Raw genomic sequence first — 20,815 nt, forward strand, 5'->3', positions numbered from 1 at the left:
CGGCAACAGGGAGGCTGGCTGGTGACGGCTCTAAACAAACACACACACACACACACACACACACACACACACACACACACACACACACACACACAATTACAATACAAACAAACACACACACACACACTTACAATACAAACACACACATACTTACTATACAAACATACACACATACTTACTATACAAACATACACACACATACCACACACCCACACATACATACATACATACTTACTAGGGGTGGGCAATATGGCTCTAAAATAATATCACAATATTTCAGGGTATTTTTTGCGATAATGATATACTTGGCGATATAGGAAAACTAAAATAATTCATTAATTTCAGGAATATAGTATAAAAGTATAACAGTATAATCATAATGTGTAATAAATAATATAGCATAAAATAATATAATGCAGCAAATAATATTGCAGAATATTTAGTGCATGCATATAAACTGCAAACTAAAACAATTATACAATAAATACACCTAAAGCTTCACAGTAAATAATAGACTACTTTTAAGACAGAACAGCCCTATTATCACGATATGGATTTTTAATATCATGATATTTCTGTGTCACGATATATTGTATACAATATAATATTGCCCACGCCTAATACTTACTATACAAACACACACATAAATACTTACTTTACAAACACACATACACACACATACACACATACATACTTACTACCCATACTTACCATAAAACACACACACACACACAAACGTACACAGACATACATTCTTACTATACAAACACACACACACGTACATATTTACTATACAAACACAAACACACACACACACACTTGCAACACACAAACACATACATATTTACTATAAAAAACACACACACTTACCACTTACCATACACAAACACACACACACACTTATCATGCACAAAAACACACACACAGCTTACACCCTGGGACTCATTAGTACAACCTAAGTACATAAACACACACCACACACTACTGCTATAAAGTGGCACACAGGCCCCTGTCAGGTCAGGTGTCCAAGACTGTACTTAGACATCAGTGTTATTTCTACATAAGAGACTAGAAGGACATTAAGAAGTGTCTCTGATGTCTAATGTTTAAATTGTGAATCATGCAGTAAACAAACAAAACAGTGTTTGTCCTCCACAATCCCCTGACTTAACCCAACTGAGAAGATGATTTGGGATGAGCTGGGCAGGGTTGCACCAATTGTGTGTGAGTTCCTTCCTAAGTTTGTGTACTACTAGTTAGTTTCTTTTTACTTAATCTGGATGTACCACAAGTCTGTGTGTAATAACTCTTGTGCAGAGGTATAAATTGTCACTTTTACATGACAAACAAAGGTATAACATGCCAAACAACATGTTGCCATGGAAATGTGGTTGTCATACAGGACAGATGTTTTTAGTGTTTACGATTTTTTTTTTATAATTATCACAAACTTAACAGCATGTCTTACAGGATAATATATGGGTTAGATATATTATTATCAGAAGTAGCCTGTCTTCAAACACCTGATTTGTTAGAACCGACATCTGCTCAGGTTTAGGTGTAAATATTTAGTAGCTACTAGCTTCTATGCGTATGCTAGTTTGTGTGCTGCAGCACATTTATATTTAGCAATGTGTAAAACTGAATTTAGTAAACACTTACATTACAACTAGCCTATGTTTTAACTTACACATAGCTGGTGCAATCAGCCCCTGGACCACAGCGTGAATGAAAAGCAGCATCTATTGTTCAGCACCTTGGAAAACTATTCGAAAGTGTGCAGATCTGTACTGAAAGATAAATATGGTACTAATTAAAATCTAAAGTATAAAACATGTTTAGCCCAGCCTAAAGAAATGAAAATACTCACACACTTCTGACCTTAAAGTGACACACAGCTCATATCAGGTCAGGTATTCTTTATTAACACCACCAGATAGCAGTGTTGTCTGTGTAAAAGGCTAGAAGCACATTTCATTTCATTTGACTGATACGAGTCTTCTAAAGGAGACTCTAACGTGACACATAGGCCAATGTCAAGTCAGGTGTTCAAAACTGTACTTTGGGTTTTACCACCAGATAGCAGTGTAATTTCTACACAGGAGACTACAAGGACATTTATAAGTGTCTCTGGTGTCTAGTGTTTATGTCTACCCAGTTTAAACACATATGACTATTATCACAGTCCTCAAAATGAAAACACACACTACTGCTCTAAAGTGGCACATACTGTAGACTCATGTCAGGTCAGGTATCCACTTGACTTGACTGTATCTTGACCTATTCTTTGTAAATACCACCAGATAGCAGTGTTGCCTCTATAAAAACCTAGAAAGACATTTTATTTGATTTGCCTGATAAGAGTCTTCTATATAGCTGTCCTAGAATTTAAATAAACCACACACACATTACATACCTGGGTGATAATATGACATTATTTTATCATATCTTAAGGATCTTTTATTATGGTAAACATGTTTTATTTGCATATTGTGTATTTTGTCTGTGTTTAAAGAACACTAAACACATGCATGTTTTACTACAGTGTAATTAATCCCATAAATAAGTGTTATTCTTGTCACCACTGATGCATTTTATTGGCATGTAAAAAATATTGATATAAGTATATTGTACCATTAAAATATCAGTCAATAACCAAAACACAATTTTGTAAACTAGGCTGGTTTTATTAAAATACTTAACACAATTAACAAAAACACACAACACTCAAACTGCAAATCTCCAAAGTTTACAGAAGCAGTTTACAGAAGAGACATAAATGCATGTAAAAATAGTTTATTTCAGGTAATTTAGGAGAATTTCTATTGGTCCATTCATCAAGAAATGTTGACACAGTGTAAGAGATGGTGTGTTTGTTCAAATTATGTATTAAACTAAAAATCAACAATATTAAGATGTTTTTTCATTGGATAATGACAAACTTTTGCACCAAATAGTACATATTGTACTTTCATATGTTCGTATTACCAGATTTTTGTCTAACCAACTACATACTGTTGGGCATAATAATGAAAAACATTAATCAAGTTTACAGTGGCAGCTTTCTGTTCCCTGGTGAACATTTGGCCTCTTCCTCCAGCATGGTTGCATCACTCCAACCTTTCTCTCAATTACATTCCAGAGGTTTTCAGTGGGTTCATTCCATAATTCCATGTGTGTGATTTTTTCTGTTTTTGATTCTGTGAGCCTCTGTTGTGCTGCAGTCCAGACAATGAATTATGTTTTTCTTTCACACGCTCATTGTATTAGAATGATTAGTGTGTTAAGGTCAAATATCTGAGCATTTTTTTTTGTTTTGCCCATTGTGTGTGTGTGTGTGTGTGTGTGTGTGTTTTATTATTATTTGTGTGTAGAGTTCTGAGATTATGAGGCATGCTTTAAGAAAATGTGTCTAAACAATCAATACAAACTGTAAAATGCTTTTAAAATGTCCACAAATGACCAATTAAAGAATATACATTTATAAATTCTGCTTGAGCATTGACACACACTATTTAACAGCGACAAAAAAGGCCAGTGGTTTCCATGAATGGTCCTGATTCAAATCAGGAATGGCTTATATATAATGTGTGTCTGTGTGTGTTTAATTTTGTGTAGAGTTCTGAGAATATGAGGCATGCGTTCAGAAAATGTGTGTAAACAATCAAGAAAAACTGTAAAATGCTCTTACAATTTTCACAAATGACACGTTGAAGAATGAGCATTTATAATTTCTGCTTGAACATTGACACACACTATTTAACAATGACTCAAAGGCCATTGTTTTTATGAATGGTCCTGATTCAAATCAGGAATGGCTTATGAATTCATAATAAATCTATAATAATAAATGAGACCCCTTGTAGCATGGGAAAGACCCCTGAAAGGGGCAGGTCAGGGTATCTCTAGGGGCAGGATACATAATCACCGGGGGAGGCTGAGCAGTTATGCTTTTTAATTGGATGCTCTGATGTGGTTAAGAAACGCTGCGAGCGCCTTAATGAGGCCGACTCACATCACAGCGTGGCTTTCTATTGGACGAGCCGAGCTGCTGGGTCGGGCTGGGGTCCAATCAGCGAGCAGAAGGGGCGGTGCTTCAGCTCCATGAAAGTTCCCCAGTAGCCTGGCGTTGGCTGAGAGGAGGAGGGAGCGACAGCAGCAGCAGCTTCAGCAGCAGCAGCATCATTTCAGTACAGTATCTGTAACACAGCCTGTGCAGCATCAGCACCACCAGTCTGAGATTGAGAAAGCAGTTTCAGACAGCACAAAGAAAAGGCTCCTGCCCGCCGAATCTGACCAATTACATTACCCTCTGCTTCTCAGACTCCTCAGTAATCTTCCAGATCCTCCTGAAGATGCTGGCCTGCACAGAGATGATCACTATGTGTCTCCAGTCGGCGAAGCGAGAGCATCTGCGCTCCAAGCAACAACAGCAGCTGCAGCAGAACCATGGACTTTCCATTTTTCACGACGTGAGTACCACACACACACACACACACACACACACACACATATATATACACACACATATACACACACATGTGCTTTGTTCTAGCTTTATTTTCCCACAGTCTTTACTTTGCCATTTAAAAAAATGACTGAATTTATTAATAATATAACAATATAATATTATAATATAATGACAAATATGCCCAGAACTGCCCCCTACAAATGTACAGCCTGTTCTGGGCAGGTGCAATCACCTACCATCCCATTAACTGAATGCTTTACATGGGCAGTAAGGGTTTAATGCACGCACGGGCTGTTTGTTGATGTCAGGCTGTTGTGGGGTTAATAACTTGGTAGAAGAGGATAATCAATGATTATTGATCTCTGAAACCACTTAGAGTACCTTGAAAAACAAAAATACTAAGATTTTTTTATTCTGGAAAGGTTTCTCGTCATGTGGTTATGGTTGTTCCTGTGTTATTGTGTTACTTGAGTTATTGATTTAGCACTTTGCATAAATAGATTTACAGATATACTGTATAGGATACATGCTTAAATAAAAAAAAAGATAGATAGATAAACAAGGTAACAAAATGCATTTTGCATCTACCAGAAGTACAATTATTATTATTCTTATTGTGCAAAAAATAGATGCTATTAACAGAAGTACAAGAAATTAGAATGGCCTAAAATACTGGTTTTGCATTGATATTGCAGTGTACACAAATGCAATGGTCACTTCACAATGTGCAAATATTGTCAAATACACATTTTTCTAAATGTTTCTGCTCTTTAATACAATGAAAAGTTCACTCTTATCCACATTTCCTGACAATATCTACCTGATTATTGATTATATCTAGGTAATACAAGTTATTTTACTCTAATTATTGATGCACAGATTGCAATATTAATAATTTGCATATTGCAATGTATATAAACATATATTGCAGATTATTGATTTTTCCAATATTGTGCAGCCCTACAAGGAATATGAATATATACAGTGCCTTCCAAAAGTATTGGAACAGTGAGGCCAATTCAATTTTGTTTCTGCTGTAGCCTAAGAAACACTTTGGATTCGATATTAAAAGATGAACATAAGACAAAAGATTAAAATTTCAGCATTTCCAGGTTTTTGCATCTGGATCTGATATACAGTTTAACCAACCCAATGTTTTTTTTTCTCTTTTAATCAAAAGTATTGAAACATGTGACTATCAGGTGTGTTATTTTGCCCAGATATATTGGTTATTCAAACAGTAATTTGCACTAAATGGCTATGTTCAGTTTCAGATTTGGGTTTTGCCTGTGCGGACTGGGCATTTACAATTAATAGATTAACCAACATGGGTGAAAAACAATCAATTGTGAAAATGAGAGAAGATGGAAAATATTGTCCATAGCCATTACAACCTCTAGGATAAAAATGGTATATATATGTGTATATATATATATATATATATATATATATATATATATATATATATATATATATATATATATATATATATATATATATATATATTATATTATTGCACTTTAAAATGATATATATATATATATATATATATATATATATATATATATATATATATATATATATATATATATATATATATATTATTGCACTTGCCATATTTGGCCTATACAGTTGCTGCCACTGCGGAGCAAAATGATGTGGTGTATGATAGAGTGTGTGTGCATGTGTGTTTAAATATAGCATGTGGCTGTATTATATATTAAATATGGTTCCAGTTAAACCCCTTCCTGCCTCTGGATATAGAATGGTGCACAGTGAACCGTGGCACAGGGGCTCCAGCAGCAGATTGGGAAGATATGCAGATGTTCTCTCTGCATGGCTAAATAAGCTCCCATAGAGGGGGTCTGACAACTGCACGGCAGAGAGTGTGTGTCAGCCCAACTGATTTGGGAAGAAGGGATGTGAAGGATGAGTGTGTGAGAGGGATGCACATGCTATATGCACTGATTTATGAAAATCCTTATTTCTGCAGTTCTGTCCTTCTGCAGCTGAAGCCCTTTGTTCTACTCTACTCATGCAAGCTTGTTAAACTCAGATAGAGAACAGATTACAGCGAGAGTGAGAAAGACAGGAATGTCTTTATCATCATTTAAGCTTAATAACACTTAAATGGAATCTTTTTGATGAGTCAGAGTGGCTCTGCATCTGCAATACATACATTTTGTGGCTCAGTGCAGTGCTGTGGGAGAAACTGTATACAGTTAATCCCTTTTAGCCCAGGAAAATTCATTCTGCTGAAGCAGGCAGAACAGGCTGACTAAGCATATACATATGGAATTACTATATAGAGCTGTTTAGCATTAGAGGAGAATGATATGTAAAGCTGTTTATTTGAGTTGGGTTATCTGAAAGCATCTTAACACATCAGTGTTTCTTAAATGGTGGAGCGTTTAATATCTATCACAATCTAACAGTCTTCCAGTCAAGATAGTCACAATGCTAAGGTGGTTTTGAGAAACCTTTGAAGGTTCTTCATATGTTTACATCCCTATTACAAAAGTAATAGCTCAATATATTAGGCTCTACACTATTAAAAATAAAGGTGTCTCAGAGGGTTATTTGAACAGATCTTTTGGTTTCACATTCAACCTTATTTGTGATGGAGATGTGTCATTGGGAAAAACCTTTACATCAAAAAACACATCTCTGTTACAATCTTTGGTTGTTAAAAAAAGTATTTTTCTAAATGTAAAAATATGGTTTTGGGGTTAGTCCCGATATTCCTAAAAAATAAAGCCTCTATCATAGGATATATAAGAATGTATTGGACAACAGACGTTGAAGTGTGATAAATGTGAAGCCAAAACATGGTTGGAGTAGAACCTTAATTCGCATCCAATTTTTTGCCAGTTGTGTCCTGTTAACACATTTTATAAGAGCTATTTGGTGATATTTAAAAAGGGGTTAACATAAGGTGACAGCTTTGCTGACAAGTTATTGAAAAGCTAATACTGGTCTTAGGAATTTCATGGGATTTTAAGAATAAATATCGATAAAGATTTGGTGTGCAGTTGATTGAGATATTTATACAACATTATATACAATCTATGGGTGCTTTCTTGGAGAACCATGTTGAATGACTCATTAAAATAAAGGTGATATATGTGATTCTTTCAGTGATGCACAAAATGAAGCACCTTTGGTTAAGTTAAAAATGTGATGAAAATGAGTGATGAACCTTTAATTTCAGTTGAAAACCTTAGGAAAGTACAGTAAACAGGGATTATTCAGTAGGCCTAAATATAAATATAAAGTGAATAGAAGTTTTCTTACAGTTCTTTTTTCGTCTGTATGTCAGTGGTTGACTCTGGTATGTCTCTGGTTGTCCTCATTGGCCCCCCTCTTGTCAAAGCCCACGAGGGCGAGCTTGGATCATAGCGATGAATTTCTTATTTATACATCCATCTTCAGTAGATAGAATTATACATGATGATTCTCAATAATGCAGGGAGTCTATCTGCCGTCCTCCCTTATCGTCCTGTGCACCCCATTTCCATAACAAACCTCAGATTTATACACCTGCTCCCCCGCGGAACGCAGCCAAATCAAGATTGCATGTGAAGCGGCTAATCGGGATTATGAACAGAAAATCGATTTCACCCAACCCGTTTGGAGAGAATCGAAGAACAAGTTCTGCTAATGAAAAAAATTCGAATTTAATTAGGTGGGCAGTTGTTTTGTCCTCTATATCTTCAGGGCTAAAGCTTGAAGATGTTGGTGGCGAGTGCTGGTGCTTATTGCTTTTTGTGGAGGAGGGAGCTGCTGTTTGTGGGAGTTATTACTTTGAGCTCTGCTGCACGCTTTGAGGCTCATAATCAGCGGCTCCATCTGGGTCTATATTTTCAAATCTGTAGAGCCCACTGACACGGCTGAGAGTCCTGGAGAGCTGTTTAAGATCTCGTGGCTCTTGTTAGAAGTAATACTTGTTTAATGGTAATGAAATATTAGCGCTAGGAGAGAAAAGGCTTAGTGTAACTAATGCTCTCTGTTCTGTAGAAATTCCAGTTCATCGTTACCTCTGTCCGTTCTCTTTGTTCCAACCATTCAATTCTTGTGTGCTCATTGCCCATGAGCACACTGGGCAATATTCAACCTTACTTACAAGATATTACCTCACAACTTATACTGTACATGTGTGGGTTGTTTTTCCAAACCATCTCCTGAGGTAACACTATATAATCAACAAATCTGTAGAGCCGACTGACACGGCTGAGAGTCCTGGAGAGCTGTTTAAGATCTCGTGGCTCTTGTTAGAAGAAATACTTGTTTAATGGTAATGGAATATTAGCGCTAGGAGAGAAAAGGCTTAATGTAACTAATGCTCTCTGTTCTGTAGAAATTCCAGTTCATCTCTCCCTCTTTTCCGCCTTTTTTCTATGTTCCATCCATCCAATTCCAATTCCAATTGTTCTTTCTCTTTGTTCCAACCATTCAATTCTTGTCACCTTGCCTTGAGCACACTGGCCAGTATTCAACCTCACTCACAAGATATTACCTCACAACTTATAATGTACATGTGTGGGTTGTTTTCCCCAAACCATCTCCTGAGGTAACACTATATAATCAACAAATCTGTTGAGCAAACTGACTCAGCTGAGAGTCCTGGAGAGCTGTTTAAGATCTTGTGGCTCTTGTTAGAAGAAATACTTGTTTAATGGTAATGAAATATTAGCGCTAGGAGAGAAAAGGCTTAGTGTAACTAATGCTCTCTGTTCTGTAGAAATTCCAGTTCATCGTTCCCTCTGTCCTTTCTCTTTGTTCCAACCATTCAATTCTTGTGTGCTCATTGCCCATGAGCACACTGGGCAATATTCAACCTTACTTACAAGATATTACCTCACAACTTATACTGTACATGTGTGGGTTTTCCCAAACCATCTCACTGCTGTCCCATGACTTGAAAGCTAAATAATGCAGTCACATTCTTTTATAAAGAACATTAAATATTTGATTAATAATAGTTGTATTACTGGCAATAATAAAAAAAAATAGGTTATGTTGGCTCCAGTTAGGTCAATATTTACAGTATTTACAATATTGTATTTACAAAATTTACAATATTACAATCTTTAGAGACGACTGACACGACTAAGAGTCTTGTAGAGCTGTTTAAGATCTCGTGGCTTTTGTTAGAAGAAAAACTTGTTTAATGGGAATAAAATATTAGCACTAGGAGAGAAAAGGCTTAGTGTAACCGATGCTTTCTGATGTGGATAAACTCCAGTTTATCTCTCCCTCTGTCTTTTCTCTATGCTCCATCCATCCAATTCTTGTCACCTTGCCATGAGCACACTGTCCAGTATTCAACCCCACTCACAAGATATTACCTTACAACTGTCTCCTGAGGTAACACTTCATAATCAACATACACACTGGTGTCCCATGACTTTTGGAATGTCAATGTCAAAGCTAAATAATGCAGTCACATGTTTTGTGTAAAAGAGCATTGAATATTTGATTAATAATAGTTTTATTACTGGCAATAATAAAAAAATAGATTTTGTTGGGTCTATCTAGGTCCATATTAACAAATCTGTAGAGCCGACTGACGCGGCTGGGAATCCTGGAGAGCTGTTTAAGAAATACTTGTTTAATGGTAATGAAATATTAGCGCTGGGAGATAAAAGGTTTAGGTTAACTGGCCAGTATTCAACATAATCAACATACACACTGCTGTCCCATGACTTTTTTCCTAAATAATGCAGTCACACCTTTTTTTTAATGCAATGAATATTTGATTAATAATAGTTTGGAAGATGTTTTATTAATGGCAATAAAAACAAATAGGTTATATTTACTCCATCTGGGTCTATATTTTCAAATCTGTAGAGCCAGCTGACTCTGCTGAGAGTCCTGTTGAGATGTTTAAGATCTCGTGGCTCTTGTTAGAAGAAATATGTAATGTTATGGTTATGGTAATGAAATATTAGCGCTGGGAGAGATAAAGCTTAGATTAACTAATGCTCTCTGTTCTGTATAAACCCCAGTTCATCTGACCCACTGCTACCTCATCCTCCCCCTCTGTCTCTCTCTCTATCACTCTCTCTGGCTTTCTTCCTCCCTCTCTCTATGAGGAAAAGAGTCAGTGGGACCTGGGTATCCCCACTGTCTCAACACCTGCCAGAGAGCTATCACAGGCAATATCTCTCTCTGGGAAGCTCATGATGACCTTTAAAGCAAATTGTTAATGATGCATTATCCTGCACTTAGCTTCTAAAATGCATTTACTGCTAACCAGAGAAGCGACAGTATGACATGATGTCTCATTATATGTATCGGTGACTTAAAATGACCACATTCTGCAGTGATAAAATAAGAACTGTCAGCATTGATTGTTTTAGATATTGATTATTTTGGAACTGTCCCATTTTTTAACAAAAAGCATGGGCAGTAATGAACAATGTGTATAACCTTTTAAAGAAGGACAATAAGAATAGAGAAAGGTTTAGTTTTTTTTATATATATAATATGACCCCATCTGCCCTCTATCTCTCTTCCCACTTCCTGCTCCCATTCCATCTCCTCATATTGTGCAACTAAAAAATTTCAATCTAATTCAGTGCTTCTCAGACTGTGCTACATGTACAGCTGTTGGTATGAGAAGCATCCCAAAGTGGTGCAAAAAATAACCTCAGAAAAAAGTCTTAACTACAGTAATATAATTAACTGGAGCCTTATACATTCTGTATAATGTGGATGTGACTTATCTTCACACAGACAATTCTGGTTAGTGTTCAACCTCACTTACAAGATAGCACCTCACAGCTTATACAGGTGTGGGCATTCCCAAACTGTCTGCTAAGGTAACACTTTTGCAATGTCATTGTAAATGTAAAATAATTGCAATTGGAATTACACTGTTTTTAACAAGTTTTGATGGACAGTTTTTAAGTTCTATCAAATGTTTAAAGGATGTTTTTAAATGTGTCTAATCTGTGTTTATGGAGTAAGACTGGAGTAAGACTGGGCAACACATATCAGCCATACATTGATACATCAATAGATCCCAGCTAGGGATGGGAGATTTGGCCCCTAAAATAGTATCATGATATTTCATGGTTTCAGGTGTTTTATTTTTAGATTTACAACAAAACATTGAGATTTAAAAAAACTGATTTCAAGAATTTACTAGTAGCACATTGCTCTCCGTGTCACTCCTTGTCTCCGTCCTTGTCTCCCGTGCTCCCACCTGTGTTCATTTGTAGCTCCACCCCCTCATTACTTGTGCCCAGGTGTTTCCACTTTTCTGTTCCTTCTATGTATGTTTAAGCCCCTGTGTTTTCAGTGTTAGTTTCTCTGGTCTTGTGCATGTTACACGTCAGTCAGTTTGCTGGTTTTTTTTTGGTTTTCTGTCTGTAGTTTATTCTGTATTTATTCTTGTAGTCCTTTCTGTTCTTGAATCTTGTTTTGAGTTTAGTTTTGGTTTAGTGTTTGTTTTCTTGTAAATAAATTACCTGCATTTACATCCACCTTGCATCCTCCATGCTGAACTGCTGACACTACGGCAACAAAATAATTGCTATAGTTTTATTTGTTTCATACACTAATATAAATGTTAAAAAACACATATAAATGCTTGTCTGTTTCAAAAAAAAAAAAAATATATATATATAATTATAGTGTAACCAAAGAAAAAATTAAATTAAAATAGTAATATTACAACAAAAAAAATCGACCACAAACTAAAGTACAGAATATTTATTGCACATATGTAAATTGCAAATGACCAGTTAAATGTAAAAATAATAAATAGGAAAATTAATACAAAATACACTGCTTTTAAGAATATTGCTTTATCATGATAGGGAGTTTTAATTGGGTGATATAATTGGATATGATACGATGCGGCACACCTCTCATCCCAGCCATACTTCAGCACCATGATTAGCGTAATGAGAAATCCCATTTATGCGGTGGTCAGTGGCCTGTATCATCATTAATAATCTCTCTGTTTGGGCCAAAATCGAATCAACCTCCAGTTTGAGGTTATGCCTTTGGTCAGTTACTTCATTTTTAGTGGAAAGCCATAACCTGGGTTTGTTAGAGCGTTTAAAGCTGATATCTGAGGACCATAGTGGCAGAAAGGGGCGGTTCAGCACAGTCTCTGCTTGGTTGTTAGGATATTTAAATGGCAGTTCTGACTCACAGCTGCTATATCAGTATCAGTATTAATGTCAGTAACCTGAGTCATTGCTGCTCACCTATTAGCTTTAAGCAAGGACTATTATATTATTATATTATTATTATATTATATTATTATTATACTATTACTACTATATAGTTCTTATACTGCATATATTACAGCAGTCTGTGTTATTATGGGGTGTCTGTTTAGTGGCTGTTTACAGTTTTGGCATGGTTTGTTCTGGGCTGGGCGTCTGCAGTTGGCCGATACACGTTCACACACGGCGCTGTGTTAGCAGGGTACACATAGGATAATCACCTGGCAGCTGAGGCCTGAGCTACAGGCACCGTCTGTCCTTGAGAATGTGGCTATAGTTTTCCCTAGCTGTGGGGCGCATCAAAATGTGGGATTGCGTAAGACTTTTGCGTGTGTGTGTGTGTGTGTGTGTGTGTGTCCTTTGTAGATGCTCAGATGCATTAGGTACATCTGATCAAGGACAGCTGCAGTGATTTATCTCACACTAAAAACCTCTGATTTGATAAAAAACAAGTAGAAAAAGAAATCTGACGATGGCCTTGAAGCATTGGTCAAACACCATGTATTCAATTAAATAAAGACGTTTATTTATGGTACAGAACAAGAGTTACGCCATTCTTTATGTAGAGGCTATTAGAAAAAAGTTTTAGCACAGTGTGGTATGAGTTGTCTCTTAGATATACTGTACATAAAAAGAAATCGGTGGTGCAAATTCAATGGTACTGAAGAATTTTGTTAGTTAGTTGCCCATATTTGAAGACAAGGTACAAATAAATATCATGAGTTGTTTTTTATTTGCATTTCATATTATTCAACATTTGCTCAAGTGAGGAAAATGTGGCCTCATCTAGGGAAGAGTCGGAAGATAAATTGCTAGAAAATATTTGCCTCTAAATGGCTAAACATTCGAAATTTGCCCCCAAATCATTAAGCTCTTGTTCAAGTCACAGACCTCAGTGGTATCAAGTGTGTAATAACAACTTATGTTTAAAGAAAATACATTTTATAGATTTTCTTTTCAATATTTTAAGTTAATTAAAATTGTTCATAGATCAAATTGCTCATTGTAAAGAGACAAAAGATTTCTTTAGAATGCAAGTATAGAGCTTGCCTATTCCTTACCACCATTTATATATATAAAAAAAATATTAAAAAAAAACTAATTTGGCAATGTATTAATAACCATTCTGCGTAAATTATTTTCTCTAAAACAAGGCCTTTCATTTCTAACCTTTTCAAAGAATTAACTTTGCTTCCATCTTAAAAAAATTGTTTTTCAGCTTCTAGTGAAGCCTCAGTACTTTTGTTCATGAAGTTTTCAAACAGTTTTCAACCCCCTCTGGAGGGGTTGTTACTGATATCAATAACAGTTGTATTAGGGTTTAATATTTCTGTCATCAACTGCTGTGGTTTCCCTTGGTCTGCCTGTTCAACATCTATTACTTAGTACACCAGTGATGACTTTCTTCTTCAGGACATTCCAAACGGATACACTGGCTAGCAATGGCATCTTGTACAAATAAAATAACCAAAAACAGCTCTCTGGTTTTCAGGTTTGTTACTCTATAAATGTTGGTACACTATAAATACACAGTCTGCACAGATAAAACCCAAATCTGAAACTGATACAGGCTATTTAGCACTATTTATTTTTTTTAATAATCAGATTATTATTATCAGGTTAGGTAGGTGGGTGGGTGAGTAGGTAGGTAGGTAGGTACTTCATTGATCCCAAAGGAAATTTCTGTGCATTAGGACACACCTGGGCACAGACACACCTGATAGTCACATGTTTCAGTTCTTCACATGCTCACAAATAAAATGGGTGCGTTCAGACAGAAGGTATTACCTTCTGAACTGTGTATCTGATCCAGATGTAAATACCTGGAAATAAAAAGTAAAATGTTGATTTTTTTGTTGTATGTTTATCTTTCAATTTTAGACCCAAATATTTTTAATCTACAGCAGAAATGTAGGGATTTGCCACACTGTTTCAATACTTGGAGAAAGAGAGAGAGAGAAAGAAATCAGTGGTGTAAATTCAATGTTACTGACAAATTTTGATTTTGAAGTTAGTTGCCCATATTTTAAGACAAGGTACAAATAAATATCATGAGTTGTGATTTTATTTGCATTTCATAATATTCAACATTTGTTTAGGTATAAGTGAGGAAAACGTGGCCTCATCTATGGAAAAATCTAAAGCTAAATTGCTAGAAAATATTTGCATTTAAATGGCTAAATAACTTGTTGTATGTTTATCTTTTAATTTTAAACCCAAACATTTTCAGTCTACAGCAGAAATGTAGGGATTGGCCTCACTGTTTCAATATTTGGAGAAAGAGAGAGAGAGAGAGAGAGAGAGAGAGAGGTTAAAGAGAAAGAGAGAAAATGTGAAGCCCCTAACTGTCTCACTGACTGTCTGCTTTCTCTTTTTATCTCTCCGCAGATTTTCCGGCGTGCAGACAAAAACGGTAAGTCTGACTGAATTCTTCTATTAAAATATTTAGTTTCTCAGAATGTAAGAGATTTACATGGACTTCCAAACATTTCAGCTGCCTGGTGTTTAAAGTTTGTTTTTTTCAGTGTCTGTCGCACAGCGGTTTGGAAAGGTTCCCTGATTGGGTTCGCTTCAGATTTAATGTAAGAAAAAGAAAGCAAACGGATTTTCGGAACTTTTTATTTTCTCTTTTGTTCTCGTCTGTTTTGCTCAGCCACCACGAGCGAGCAATTTGCATATTACTTCACAGAGACGGGCTGATTCACCACTCAAATGTGTCTCAAGGGGAGCACATGAATATCAGCGCCTGCATTTAACAGTTTGATTAATTAACTAAGTCATTAGTCAGTAAACAACAGTGTTCAGTGCTGTTTACAGGCATTAGAATATTCGTTTTCCCTGATTTTCAGCAAGAACAAACAGAAGCCATCAGAGATTTTGAAGACAGATGACATACTTTGTGAGCTTGTTCAACAAAAGAAAAACAACAATAGAGAAAGATGTGTTGTGCACACTGTATATGCAAAACGTCCCAGGCTGCTCAAACAACATGATCTTTTTTACCCTCCCATTACATCATACTGATCATCTACCAAATATATTAATATACCAGTTTTACACGTCAATGGAAATGTATTCAATTAGGTCACTTAGTACTGGATATGTGTTAATGCTGGCTTGCTAACAGCCAATTGTGCCTTTTAAAATAATTCACATTCACTTTTTATAATACATTTCTTAACAATTTTAATAATTAACCCTTGTGTGGTGTTCGGGTCTGTGGGACCCGTTTTAATTTTTCATCGAATGATACAAAAAATATTTTTTTTCTAACTCAAACTCATTGGCATTGGCTCATTTTTTGTGAAAAACACATTTTCAAAACACATTTTCGATAAACACACACACACATTTATATTACATACAGTATGTTTGGCCAAGGGCTAATAAACATTGCTTCATTTGTAAATTTGAAACTAAACAAATTTTCTACTCATATCTTGAGTTTAATTCATTTTCTTTTACATTTTATTAAAAAACTAATAAAAAAAGAGTAGCACTTTTTGAAAGAAATGTAACATAAGAAAGGTAAAGGGCAAATATTAACCATGTAAGCTGTTTATATTGCTTGCAATTTAGGTGAAGTAAGCATGTGTAAAGCATTTTAATGTAAAATTGCTTAATTGTGCTGAATTAAATACAAGTAACAAAGTAAACGAGTAACAAAAATATGAACACCACACAAGGGTTAAAGCAATATAACAATATGACAAAATCACAGCTGGGAACAGAACTGGCTTAAATCCCCAATAATTTAGGCCTCATTAGATATTAAACTTCCTTACAAAACATAATTCAATAATGCATATAATTCTACTGAAATACTGCTCTGCAAAAAATAAGAGACCACTTAAAAAGGATGAGTTAGTTTGATTTTACCAAATTGAAAACCTCTGAATTATAATCAAGAGGAAGATGAATGATTATAAGCCATCAAACCAAGCTGAACTGCTTGAATTTTTGCACCAGGAGTAAAGGCATAAAGTTATCCAAAAGCAGTGTGTAAGACTGGTGGAGGAGAACATGTCAAGATACATGAAAACTGTGATTAAAAACCAGGGTTATTCCACCAAATATTGATTTCTGAACTCTTAAAACAATATGAATATGAACTTGTTTTCTTTGCATTATTTTATGTTGTTTCAGCCATTTCTCATTTTCTGCAAATAAATGCTCTATTATTTTGTATTTATTAAAGGGAATAGCAAGTGACAGAAACACACCTATGATTAGTTAAGTACTTTAATACATTGTAGCATGTTTTGAGCTGCGCAAGGTGTACTTTTCCCATTGTTACAATAGCAAAGACACACCGACACGCTGCATGGTGACGGCTCGCCCTAGGACTTCTGTTAAAAAAGACCTTCAGAGATCTTCATTAGGTGTCTTCATTGTATGATTACAGGCATTTTTATAGTTTTAATAACTCTAAAAATGTGAATGATGTGTTTAATGTAATTGCTTGACAACACCCTTTGATTAAGGGATAAAAAGAGAACGAGAGCGACGGAGAGAGAGAGAGAGAGAGAGAGAGAGAGAGAAGTAAAAACAATCCGCTGTCCAAACAAATCGGAAAGGAAAGCCTGTCGCCGGGGCAACAGCGTCTTCCCCGTGGTCTTAATCACCTCACCAAAAACAACAGTTACCTTTCCACTCCAATCATCCCTTCATCGCAGCGAGGATGGAGGAGGGCTGAGAGAGAGGAGGAAAGAGAGAGAGCGAGAGAGAAAGAGGGGGAGTCTGAACGCTATTTACTTGCTAATTTGAACAAAGTCCACTTTAACACCTTTGACTGGCTGTGGGAAGGCAGTGAGTGGCAGATTGGTTAGTGTCTGACACATATGCACTCTCAACTTTAACTAGAGCATGGTTGCTAAGTAGAACATGGAGTGTAAAAAGAGCGTGTTAGATGTGAGAAGTTGGCGTGCAGTCTCCTCCTGAGACTGGGTCTAGGCTTTAGTTGGGTTTTAGCCCCTCCTCTGAGAGCTGCATGCAGGGCTCTAAAAGTCGAGACAAGTTTATTTAAAGAGGTTTTGAAACTGGATACTGGAAAAAGTCACCAAATAGGAACTGACTATGTTCAAAGTCTGTCCTAATTCACTTAAATCAAACTAGTATGATCTGTTGGGCTTTCGCTTGAGTTCTATATTTAGAGTTGTTAGGATGTAGAAAGGCCTACAGAGCTTCTCCTTTTTATTAAGAGGGGTATGAACCTATTCGGTCAGCCCGAGTAGGATGGGTTCCTCTGACTGAGTCTTGGTTCCTTCCAAGGTTTCTTCCTCTTAAAGGGAGTTTTTTCTTGCCACTGTGTCACCATAAAAACTGGCATCTCTGTGGTGCTGCTCATAAGAGGCGTGGACCTGATTTTCTCTGTAAAGCTGCTTTGTGACAACTTTTGTTGTAAAAAGCACTATAAAAATTAAATTGAATTAAATTGAATTTAACATAAGAGCAAACTGGGTTTGCTAAGGGGTGGCACAGCGCCATTTACTTACCCAGAACTATAGATGGGCTGCCGATGGGTGGCCAATGGACTACTGAAACCCATTAGAGAAGCAATGATTTGGAAAACTGCTCTAACAGTCAGAAATTTGGCTGCACAGAATATGGTTTCAGGATCACTATCGCATTGTGAGAATGCATAGTAGTCACATTGCAGGATGTACAAAGACATCTCTTGACACTTTCTGCTTGGTACAAGAGGAAAATTCACAAATTACTCATTATCCATGATTATATTATATTCCAATATTCAACATACGTATATACATACATATATATATATATATATGCATACATTTTTTCATACTATTCAGTACATCTTCACTATATATATATATATATATATATATATATATATATATATATATATATATATATATATATATTTTCAATTCCCAATAGTCCTAATTTAAAAACAGCAGCAATAGTAAAGATGTACTGAACAGTATGAAAACAGAAAGAAAGAGTAATACATTGACTGGAATTAGAAAGAGGGTTATTTAAAATGCATCTCACATATTTTAATAATGCTAAATGAGACAGATTGCCACAACATTTATTTGTTTATTTATTTATTTATATATATATATATTTTTTTTAAATGTCTTTTAAGTCATATTGTGCTTGGTTGGTATGTCTGCTGGGAAGTGTTCAAAGTATTTTTAAGTTATAGTTTTGTAATTGCATTTTCTTTTAAAAGCAAGACAAAAGTACATTTATAATTAGTTTATAATATTGCAAAAGATGACAGCAGTGCAGAGCAATCACATTATCTTAATTTCCTTTATTTTTCAAAGCAGTGAAATCACAGAATAGAGTTGAACGCGTGCCAAGTTCAGTGGGCGGCACAGTCACTGAATGACCTTTAATAAATGCAGCATAAAATGTCACAAAACGCAGAGTAAACCCGAAAGGAAACTCCCACATGGTTCCCGCTCTTCACATTTGCAGACTTTACCCAAATCAAATATATTTAATAGAAAATTAAATAACCTTTTTTATTGAGTGCAAGACTGTGTATATGGATAAGAGGGTTAGCATAAGGATTTGTAAATTCCAAATCAACGGCAGGAAATCCTATTAGAGAAATACATGTTTGGTATAAATTAGCCATCCAATGATTGAAGGCTAATAGCTAATCCAGTGCACTATTATGGCCACAAATTAGCACTCTGCAAACTGCACACCTACATTATCATCACTGTAATACTGTATTCACCTTGAGTTTGTTTCTTTTTTATCTTCATGTTAGAATTTCCGTCCAATTCATATCAATTTTTTATTAGTCATATTGAAAGTTGGGATTTAGCTAGTTGTGGTATAGATAACACAACTACAAAGATAACAACAGGCTAGCTAGCTTTCCAACACAACTTAATTTAAAAATGTTGTAGCATTGTGGGGCACCATAACTTATCCACCACCTTCCAGAAAAGAACAACTGCATCTATTTGAGAAGCTGAAACATTTACAATATCCACAAAAAGTCCAAACATTTGCTCTTTATTAGAGGATAAATCCGCTAATCAGGAAAAAGGCTGTCAGGAAAGTCATTAGCTAAAGAGCTAAAGTAACAGCCACACAAGGTCCAGACAAATCTGCTTTAACAAAACTATTTAACTGAGCTGTTTCTCTGGGTACGGGTGTTCTAGTGTTGGTTTGTCCTCCACAAAATATTTGGGAGATTTGGGTTCTTTTTGTGTGCTTTTGTATTTCCACTTGGGTCTCGACTGCCCCTATAAACACTCCAAGCAGGAAAAAAATCCACCTGTTTTCTATGAATCTGAAGCTGAAAGAGTTTGATGTTAGAAATCATATGCTTCTATAAGATTTTTGAATTTGTACGTAGAACCAACCTGGCAACCGATCATTCCCCACCAGAGTCCACCCACTAGATCAGTTGAAGAATTGCCATATTGGCTAAGGAACCTTAGAACAAAGCAGGATAAGCCAGCAGACTTCGTCTGAGGGAGGGATCTGTACCTACTGTCCAAGGCAAGTCAGCAGATGAGGGAGTACTTTTAAATAATGAGTTTTGTGCTTCTATCACAGATAAGCATGAACTAATTTGTTCGTGTTTTGACACTTACCACAAGCTAACACTAATGTGTAGTAAATGCTAAGCATATAAGGGGCGTGGCCAGCAACCACTAATTTGCATAAAAGTGACAGAGCCCTTAAACGACTCAGTATGAAAGGGACAGAAACTGGCAAGAATAGAACTAGTGAGATCTCTTGTGAGTGTTTTGTGCTGCAAAGAACTTCATGAATATGTTTGGTATGGTCTGTAGACCAATTCTCACTTTAATGGTCTGTGTGACCCAGCTTCTTTATACTGGAAGGTGGTGGAAATGAGTGATATGGTGTCCCACAATGCTTCAGTCTTCTTTAACACTCTTCGTGTTCATAACACTGTTGCTGAAGTGAAATCTCCCTCTTATTCCTTTTATTGTGATATTCTCTATGTAATTATATCATGCTACTCATTTTGTATGTTTATTATCGCTGTTCAGAGTCTATATTTAACAGAGTTTTTTGGGTTTTATGAATCAATATGTCATATATACAATAAGCCAGACAAGCAGTAGCCAGTTTTCAC

General features: G+C 35.8%; 1 protein-coding gene across 1 annotated transcript in view; it reads left to right on the forward strand.

Moving 5' to 3' along the window:
- Positions 1-4,137: 4,137 nt before the first annotated feature.
- The window catches only part of necab3 (N-terminal EF-hand calcium binding protein 3), an 85,513-nt gene continuing 68,835 nt past the window's right edge, over positions 4,138-20,815 (forward strand). Inside the window, exons 1-2 of the mRNA XM_049479500.1 lie at positions 4,138-4,472; positions 15,103-15,127. Of these exons, the coding sequence (XP_049335457.1) occupies positions 4,356-4,472; positions 15,103-15,127 (142 nt within the window). The 5' untranslated portion in view covers positions 4,138-4,355. The remainder of the gene's footprint in view (positions 4,473-15,102; positions 15,128-20,815) is intronic.

This window comes from Astyanax mexicanus, chromosome 5 (assembly GCF_023375975.1).
Source record: "Astyanax mexicanus isolate ESR-SI-001 chromosome 5, AstMex3_surface, whole genome shotgun sequence".
Classification (NCBI taxonomy): Eukaryota; Metazoa; Chordata; class Actinopteri; order Characiformes; family Acestrorhamphidae; genus Astyanax; species Astyanax mexicanus.